General features: G+C 41.7%; 1 protein-coding gene across 1 annotated transcript; it reads right to left on the reverse strand.

Annotated features, from left to right (window-relative positions):
* Positions 1-554: 554 nt before the first annotated feature.
* rab18b (RAB18B, member RAS oncogene family) lies at positions 555-8,691 on the reverse strand. Its single transcript, XM_027166129.2, has 7 exons — positions 8,527-8,691; positions 6,816-6,871; positions 6,246-6,307; positions 5,836-5,908; positions 3,518-3,636; positions 2,915-2,981; positions 555-2,384 (listed from the first exon to the last, which is right to left on the reverse strand). Exons 1-7 carry the CDS (start codon positions 8,592-8,594, stop codon positions 2,212-2,214), a joined length of 618 nt encoding a protein of 205 aa, XP_027021930.1. The 5' UTR covers positions 8,595-8,691; the 3' UTR covers positions 555-2,211.
* Positions 8,692-10,448: the final 1,757 nt, after the last annotated feature.

Genomic DNA, 10,448 nt, shown 5'->3' on the forward strand with positions numbered 1-10,448 from the left:
CGTTCAAACTGACATCCGTCACGCGCATCAGCCCCGACGCTCTCAGCAGAAACAGCAGCTGGACGTTGGAGGTATTTAACGATGAAGCGTTTCTGTACAACTAAAGCCTGATGACTGATTGACACGCGTGAGCGACCACGATGACACGGAACATGAATGGATCTACTCATCCTTGTGTTTGTTGCCAGAAGACAGCCATGTTTAGGGTCCTCTCTCTGCTTATTGCCATAGTAACAAGACACCGAGTCGGAGGACCGAGTTCCTGCCTGTCCACAGAACCGTCTCTGGTCATCTGGAGCTCATTTTGAAAACCTCACAACATGATACGGATACGATGAATAATAAATACCGGACTTTTTGTCTCTATGTTTTTGTTCACGTTCATTTAAACTACAGCTACCTTCGGCATAACGAAGCAGTTTAGAGACGATAAACAGACGAAGGTGTTCGCCCGTAATCCACAGTGTCCACGGTGTCCTGGCTTGTTGACCTACTCCAAATAGTGCAGAATTTAAATAAATGACAGAATTCTAGAACAGAAGACGCTAAAGCCGTTTGGTTAGAAGTGACATTTTATTGCAAAAGAGAACAGTACTGATGTTCGGAGTGACACGTTTCCAATCCGATTACAGGAGACGTGCTGGACTCAGTCAGACCGATAGATTAGATTTCTTCATCTGTTTCCAGAAATGTGAGATACGTTTAGGATCAACATCCAAAGAGCCCAAAATAATAATAATAATAATAATAATAATAAGCCAGAGATGAATATACAAGGTGTCAGTATTAAATGATGCGACACGGCAGATCAGACTGTTTATTTTATTCCTTTAAGTCCTAAACTCAGGTCAGATTAATACCAGGTGGTTTTATTAACCTATTAAAAGTCCCAGAATCCTGTTTTAAACTTCATCTAATCTAATTCAGGGTTCTTTACACAGTAACGTAGCATCGGTGTTACATACGGCCGCTTTAAAATTGGATCCCAGCGGTCAGGTTGAAACCGAGGACGAAGAGAAAGTACTAATGCCTGCTGTAAATGAGATGGACTTGAATCTGCGCTCTCAGACAGACTCTCTGGGATTAAAGAGATAGTGTTTAAGGGACAGGGTTCACTTTCTGACGGCTCTTCGTGGAGGTGAGAGTCCCGGAGTTACGGTTCCACCCCGGTGACGACTGACGCTATCCTTTTATCTCTCCGCGGATGAGGAACGGTGCCACTGAAATTCATCGGGACATGAACGACTGGAGGAAAACCCGGTTCTAATGATTTAGTATCACGATACGCTAACGGTGACGGTCTTGTTTAACACCAAACCAAAACCATGTCTAAAACATGATGACTCATTAAAAAGGAGAGAGAGAGAGAGAGAGAGAGAGAGAGAGAGAGAGAGAGAGAGAGAGAGAGAGAGAGAGAAAGAGACAGACAGAGAAAGAGAGAGAGAGACAGACAGAGAGAGAGAGAGACAGAGTGAGAGAGAGAGACACACACACAGAGAGAGAGAGAGAGAGAGAGCGAGACAGACATCCAGAGAGAGAGGAAAGTAAAATCTTTGTTGTGACATCAGGACGGCAGGACACTCGGTCCTCACATGCTACTTGTTGAAATCACACATCGGTGGTCCGTGAATGAAAATAAAGTTATTACACTTCAGGAATTAAAAAAAAAAGCATTCCTTATAATTTTAACATGAATAATTCACTAGAAATGCTGTGAGGAGCGAAGCGAAGAGAAAGATCACAACACCAGCAAACAGCAGGGTGTCTGGTTCAAGCAGGAACCACCACGACACCTGAAACTGTTACAGAAGGTAAAAAATATATTGTATTAGCTCAAGCAAACAGACACGGGGATGAAGCATGAGGATAGTTTACCTCTGGAGGGAGGAGGAGAGACTGTGTCATGGCCCCAGAGAGAGAGAGAGAGAGAGAGAGAGAGAGAGAGAGAGAGAGAGAGAGAGAGAGAGAATGATTTGAGCGTCAATCCTTCAGCTTCGGTGTAGGTGACAGTGACAGCAAACAGTAATTTATCGCAGCTCTATGATAAGTTAGATAAAATACCATACAGAAATCGAAGTGGAAGGACAAACGTAGTGAGCCGACGTCCTTCGGCCGCCCTGACGGCCTTCGCCTCTCGCTCGGGAGCAGGAAATAGTCTTTTTTTTTTTTCATCCCGTGATCTCGTGTCTCAGTCCGGTGGAACTGTCGAGGTTAGATGAGGGCGCAGTATCCGCCGCAGGCGCCGTAGTTGTGCTGCTGCTGCTCACCGAGCTGAACGCCCTGATTCTGGACGCTGCTCTCCCACAGGCCCGGAGTCTGTAGGATCTTCTCCACCAGCTCCTCGAAGGCACACTGGACGCCATCCTTGGTCTTAGCGCTCGCCTCTGAGAAGAAACAGAAACTGCTGAATGAATGAATCAGCTGAGGACAAGCAGGTGTTTATATACACACAAATACACACACATACACACACGCACGCACACACATACGCGCACACACACATACACACACACACACACACATATACGCACACATACATACGCACACACACACACACACACACACACATATATACACACACACAAACACACACATATCTACTACATTTCCCCTCTTTGCATTCTCTATTTAGAGACACACGGAGTGAGAGTTTAAGTAAACGAGGCTCTGATGCAATGATGATGACATCACCAATGAGAATAAAGCGAGGGGGCAACAGAGCAAGTGGAAGCAGGCAGCAGGGGTGAGATTGGTGAGTTCAGTGGTTTATGGCACCGTGTTAATCCCCCAGACTTTTATCTCAGCACTTCAGTCTCTCTCATTACCTCCATCACCAACGCATATGAATAATTGTTCAAAACCAGGATAAATACGAGCGTTAAGTCTGTCCCACATGACCCCCTGACGAGCGTACCGATGAAGAGCATGGAGTGTTTACGAGCAAACTTCAGACCCTCGTTCCTGTCCACCTCCCGGTTGTCCTGCAGTAAAAAAACAAACAAAACAATTTTTTAAGCTGTGACTGTTAGAGAAAGAGTCAGTTACTAAAGTCACCCTAAAGGTTGCTATAATAAACAGTAAATCACTTGATCATGAATATGCAAATCGGCCCCATGACCACACCCGCTCCCATTTGCATACCAAACCATGACGGGTTCTTTAATACGATGACCTAACACTACTTTCCCCAACACACTTACATTAGAAGAGTATTTTTGGAAGTTTACTGTGACTTTTTCTTTCTTTCCTACTCCTTAACACCACGGCCCTAATGAACACTCAGTTCTGATTGGTCCGAAGGTGCAGGCTCTAATACGCCTTCGTTAAGGGAGTGCCGATCTTTAATGAATAAACATATACAGTAATGCTGGCTAATCACTGTGGTATAAAAGCAGTAAAACATTTTAGTGAGCTAACGGGAACTCCACATTAACCTGAGTGTTCGACTGAATCGTTTAAGACCCTTCCTACGTGAACAAACCTTCCTACGTGAACAAACCTTCCTACGTGAACAAACCTTGTCGATTTTGTTTCCCACGAGCATTTTCACCAGGTCGTTGCGTGTGCAGTACGTCTCCAATTCACTGAGCCAATTCTCCAGCTTGGTGAACGAGTCCCGCTTCGTCACGTCGTACACTGAGACACACGAGAGTGAACAAGTTTAGACGATTCGATCACCTGGAGGACGTGTTGATTCAAATCAGCACATCACGACTGATTCTGAAGACAATTTACAGCTGCAGCTCTGACTAGCGAGCGGACGGTACGGACCCGGGGCTGTGTGCTAGCACCTTGATAAACAAGCTCCAGCTCTCGATATTTCCAATCTGGCTGATTGGAAACAGGCGTTGTGTTGGGCAACATGTGCGCTGTGTCCTCTCTGAACGATACACACGCTGTGCTGATAGACAACCCATTAGCGTGCTGAGAAACAATAACCCAGGACGTGGTGTTTAACAAACACACGAGAGCCGTACTACCTGAGTAATCGATACGGACACGTTAGCGTACACATCGGCGGTCCGATAGTCAGAACGGGATGGGATCGTGTAAACAGCCTAGTCTGACTGAGCGCTCCGGTTGATAGACGATTTGGATCGCGCCGTTGACTCTCGCCCGTGCTTTCTGTGATGATGTGCAGCTCTTTCTGAAAAGGAACGAGTGATGACAGCCTGACGTCCGACACGAGAGACCGTTCCTCTCTGGTTTGTTTCTCTGCGGTTGACACGACTATTTAAAACGAAAAGAAAGAAATCTCAATCAAATAAATTCCTTGCGAATGATATCACGAGCAACGGGCTCCAGACTCCAGGAGCTTGACTGATTCATACCTAAACATTGTCCATAAAAACCTGCAGGCTGTTAGTGTCTAGGATTCGAAATTGTCACGATTTAGACGATACGATGCTCGCCGGCCGTTTTATTAGGAACATTCGGTCAGCACACAGCATCGTGCTGATACCGGTCGAGGGCTTTGGTTGATCTGCCCATCAGACATCAGCGTCTGCTGGGATTTCCTGGGATTTTCTTACACTACAATTTTTAACAGAGACAGGACAAAAGAAATTTTAGCTGATGTCATTAGATCGTTTGCACCGACAGGAAGGCTACGTTAACTCTAACAACCGCTCGTTACAGCCGCGCTGAGCTGAAAAGCATCTCAGAATGCACAACCTTGAGGTGGATGGGTTACAGGAGCACAAAACCGGGTTGTGCTCGTGTCAGACAAGGCTTCAATAGACACACAATCTTCAAAAAGGGACAGCTGAAGGTTAGAAAGAGGCCAGGAGACAGAACTTTTGTCCAGTCATCAGGAGCGTTGAATAAATTAAATAATTTGCTCCAGGCCAAAATGATGAAGAACAAGACTAAACTTTATACACTGCGATAATCTTTTTTTTCATGAGTCTAATTACTATGTAATACATCACGTATAAATGAATTTCATTCAGGGTTCTGATCAATATACACGAGTTAACGCCCAAATGACTAATCCCAAGCCCCGCCCCTGCTCCTTTACTGCTGTTCTCTAGATCAAACTCACCAAATATTACAGCTGGCCAAGTCACTGTTTACACAAATACTCAGTGATGAAACACTGCTAAAACCCGAACACTGTGTATGCTGTGCGTGTGTGTGTGTGTGTGATAGAAAGTGTGTGTGTGTGTGCACGCATATGTGTGAGAATGTGTGTGTGTGAGTGTCTGTGTGATAAAGAAAGAGAGAGAGAGAGAGAGAATGTGTCTGTGGTTTTGTCTGTGATAGTGTGTGAGAATGTGTGAGTGAGTGAGTGAGTGAGTGAGTATCTGTGTGTTTGTGTGATAGAGTGAGTGTGTGTGTGCGTGCGTATGTGTGTGTGCCCATATGAGTGAGAATGTGTGCGTGTCAGTGAGAATGTGTGTGTGAGACAGAATGTGTGCGTGAGAGAGAATGTGTGTGTGAGAATGTGTGTGTTTGTCTGTGAGTGAGTGAGTGAGTGTCTGTGTGCGTGAGTGAGTGAGTGTCTGTGAATGTGTGCGTGAGAGAGAATGTGTGTGAGAGAATGTGTGTGTTTGTCTGTGAGTGAGTGAGTGAGTGAGTGTCTGTGAATGTGTGCGTGAGAGAGAATGTGTGTGTTTGTCTGTGAGTGAGTGAGTGAGTGAGTGTCTGTGAATGTGTGCGTGAGAGAGAATGTGTGTGAGAGAATGTGTGTGTTTGTCTGTGAGTGAGTGAGTGAGTGTCTGTGTGTGTGTGAGTGAGTGAGTGTCTGTGTGAGTGACTGTATGTGTGTGTCTGTGTGTTTGTGAGTGTGTCTGCGTGTGTGTCATCTTGGGCCATAAGTGAGTGGACACTTACCTAATATTACCCCCTGTGCTCCTCTGTAGTAGCTGGGCGTCAGAGTTCTGAACCTTTCCTGTCCGGCTGTGTCCTGGGTTTGAAGAAAAAAATAAACGCTTTATTAGAGATAAAGTTAAATACTGAGGACAAACTCGTCAGCTTATCATACACATGTTAAACTTAATGCAGGTTAAACTCCAGGACTCGAATATGACTCATACTGTGTCGAATTAACAGCATTGAAAAAGCAACAGCGACACCATGTGGGTAAACCGATCCACTGCAGGACTGCGGCCACAACATCCGGATCAGATGCAAGATGATTAAAAGGGGTTTAATAGGAAGGTTCGATAAACAATAGTTTATTGAGCCAATAATTATAAAGGAGCTAAAAGCTAAACAACTGCATATGACCTGTAAGTACTCACCCATATAGCGAGCTTGGCTCTGTTACCGTCCACTGCTATGGTTTTCACTTTAAAATCCACACCTACAGAACACAGACACAGCTCTTAATTTCACTTATTTACATTGATTTCTAACAATTCGAAAAAAAAAATCCTTTGCTTAATTATTATTTAGCTCTTTATATTAGAAGTCCGACTGCGTGTCGGCTTCAATTTGATGGGCACATCGACTCACTGCTTCTTATTAAATCATTAAAATAACAATTCTTTCTCTCTCTCTTCACCAGTTTGGTGGAAAACTCCTGAGAGCTCGGTGTTTAAACTGTTATGTGGTTTTGTTAATATCCAGAAAGTGAGAGCAGCTAATGATTATGAAATATTCCTGCTTTCACATAAGCTACAGACGAACTAACCATGTTAGACCTATGTCGCATTTACACGAGCAACATGATCATTCAGAATCTTATTCAAGCCTGAATACGGTCTGTAGTGGTGTAATGTGACTGTTATGCACACAGACAGCAACAGAAGTGGCAAAGACTTAAGCCGATTCAGGAAATATAATAAAATCAAAATAATCCTCTGACTCACCGATTGTTGCGGCTAATTCTGGGTCGAACGTGTCGTCTGTAAACCTCAGGAGCAAACTGTAAGAAAAAAAGAAAAGATGTTTTTCAATTGTTTCTACAGCTATAAAGTGTGTGAAAAGGATTATTTTATGAATAGTGCGATACAATAAAAACAAGCCCCATTTTTTCTGACACATCAGAGTTGCATTTCTAATTTTCTTTTTCATTTATTATTGTTCATTAATATTTTTATTGTGCTTATTTTGAGTTTAAATGTCTTTCCCATTCCCTTTTGAAAATCTTCATCCATCCTCAGGAACTATCCTGGGAATGCTAGTCTGGAATGCACTCTGGTTGGGAAGGCAGTCCATTGCAGTGAATCAGATTATTTGGCTCAGCTAAACAAAAAGAGTCGACTCTTTCGGTTTCTGAATGTCTCCCTAGACATTATCATGACTGGTCATTGTTCTTCATGGTCTAACCACAGACAAATATGCTCCATTAAATCTTACTCTACCTTCTGATTACCAAAATAAAATTATATGTTTTGCCAATTTCACTATTCATCGTTACCCGGAAGAAGAGTCATTTGTGAGGTTCCTGTATCAGTATGTAATCGTCCCTTCATTGATTTTATTGATATGACGTGTGTTAAGGATTCACTTCCATTCATTATGATAACACACAGAGATGTTAAAAAAGATTCTGGATGTAAACATTCTGTTTACATTAATCACAACACAAGATTAACAGCATTAGCGATTCAAAGAGTCGACTCGCTCAGAATGACACACCATCAACATACGTTTCTGCAAATATATAGGTGTGTTATGTAGATTTATTTTTTTTTATCTATCAGCAGGATCTTTGATTCTATGAGATAATAACATACATCAGACTCATGACACATCAGAGTATTAGTCTGCAGATTAGTCTATGATGCGTCACTCGGAACGAGTCGGGACGTCGAAGAATCGGTTCAAAGAGTCAGTTCGTTCTTGTACAATAATATGCTTATGTTTTATGCCTGTATCTCACTGAACAATACAATATACATCTCCGTGGTTGATCAGGAAACTACAGACATCTACAGATTTGCGTTCTCTAACCATTTTAAACTGAAGAATCATAATGTTAGCTAGAATCATAATGTTAGCAATTATTTAGATTTATTTGAATTTGAAAGGAGCCGAAATCAACGTAGCTGTCATTCGGGTAATATTTTAAGTCAAAGGTTCTTCATCTCTAACAAAAGAGATTGAAATCTACTAAAAAAAATGTATGTATTTAGCCAAAGCTACTAGTTAGCTTCACTGTCGGTTTCTATCGGACAACCATCTTTCTACGCTATGATTGGCTGATAGATGAAGTCGACCAATCCCGTTGTTGTAAGGGGGAATAGACCAACCAATCCTAGTACAGAAGGAGGGACTTATGCGACAGCTGAGCACATAAAAAGGACGGCCGTTAGCTTTAGCTAACATACAAAAAGTTGTATTTCAGGTAAACAGAAATTCATTAAAATAATAAATAAATCTCCCGTTTCAAAACTAATACACGTAAGCGGTAATAAAACACAACGACTATAAAAACGATTTACTGTTTACTGAAAATAGAGACATATTCTTCTCATCATAGCGCTAGCATTAGCATTAGCAAGCTATGCTAAGTTTGTTTCGCAACTTCTGGACAGCAAAAATGTCTCCATATTAAACAATAACTCGTCACGTTACCTAGATTTTCCGACACCGCTCTCTCCGATGATTAATATCTTTAAGGTGGTTAACACGTCGTCGTCCATGTTGTGAGGTTTAAAGGAGCTTCACTCAGAACAATACGGTGACGTGCCACTGTTTGTGTCTAAAGGCTTGTGTGGGCGGAGCTACGGATGTCGCCAGGTGACGTCACCGCGTGCCACTTGTAAACCGCTAGCGTCCACGTGTTAAAGAGTAAAGTTAAACTCTGTCAAGGGCGTTGTTGTGTAAACTACATTCAGATTGGAGAGAAGAGTCCTGGGATGTGTTACAGGTTACAGGGTTCTGCTTGCTGACATGTTGTAAAAAGGGTTTGTGTGTGAACACGTGTCATTAAACTTCTATGCAAAGTGAATTTATTTATGAAGCCTGAGGACTTTCCATTAGAGTCGATGAATCTGTGCCACTGATAGCAAGTAAAAAGTGTGTTTAACCACCCAATCCAGTGTATGTCAATTTCTCTATTTTTAAATTACCTTCAATTTTATATATAAATATATTTCCTGTTACACCGAATGTGAAGTTATATTCAGAAATGCAATGTGAATCAGAATCAGAATGAGCTTTATTGCCAGGCGTGTTTTAGTGACAGAAGCTTCACAGTGTAACAGAACGACATATACTGTACTATATAGGCAAAATTGTATGTACACATGTATGTAAACGTTTCTGATGCTGGTGTGCTCTTAAAGTCAAGCCCTTGGTTTGTTTACATGTGACACCATAATAAGTTCATAAATAATTTCATTACTAGTTTATTTAGTAATAAAAATAATAATAAAAAAACTGCTTCTTTTAAAATAATAATAATTAAAAAAAACCTGTTTCATCTAATTGCAATTGTAAAAAACATGTAAACATTCCGTAAATAAAAAAAAACAAACAATAAAAGATTTAGAGTTTCTTCACCAATTTGGTGGAAACCTCCTGAGAGCTCGGTGTTTAAACTGTTATGCGGTTTTGTTAATATCCAGAAAGTGAGAGCGGCTAATGATGATGAAATATCCCTGCTTTCACATAAGCTACAGACGAACTAATCATGTTAGACGAGCAACGTAATCAGTCTGAATCTTATTTAAGCCTGAATAAGGTCTATACTGGTGTAATGTGTCTGTAATGCACACAGACAGCAACAGAAGTGCTAAAACATAACGGGACAGAATAATATGTTCATAACTAGTTTCTTAGGCTTTATCTCATGCTTATTTAAACTGCACATTTCACACCTGTAAATGTGTACATACAATTTCATCTAGACTACATATGTCATTCTGTTACACTGTGGAGATTATGTCACTAAAACAAATTCCTCGCATGTGAAAACATGCCTGGCAATAAAGCTGATTCTGATTCTGATCTAAAGTAACCATAAACCATGACTGATGAGAATCATAAACCAGCAGTAAAGCCTTAAATTCAGCTAATCATGGCAACGTCTATCTATAAATATTGTCGCAGGGCACACACACTCTCATTCACTCTCTCTCTCACACACACACACACACACACACACACAATGGACAATTTTCCAGAGATGCCAATCAACATACCATGCATGTCTTTGGACCGGGGGAGGAAACCGGAGTACCCGGAGGAAACCCCGGAGGCACGGGGAGAACATGCAAACTCCACACACACAAGGTGGAGGCGGGAATCGAACCCCCGACCCTGGAGGTGTGAGGCAAACATGCTAACCACTAAGCCACCGTGCTCCCCCAAGAAAAATATAAGAAATTGTATATTTAATATATTAGTATATTTAATATCTTGCTACTACTATTAAGCACAAATATAGTGAAAATGATGTATTAAGACATTAGGATTTCTTTGATCAAACACTGAGTAAAAAATGCTAACCATATACTAGTCATGCATCACACTGGCTGAGATTATTTTAATTA

This window comes from Tachysurus fulvidraco, chromosome 22 (genome assembly GCF_022655615.1).
Source record: "Tachysurus fulvidraco isolate hzauxx_2018 chromosome 22, HZAU_PFXX_2.0, whole genome shotgun sequence".
NCBI classification, from domain to species: Eukaryota; Metazoa; Chordata; class Actinopteri; order Siluriformes; family Bagridae; genus Tachysurus; species Tachysurus fulvidraco.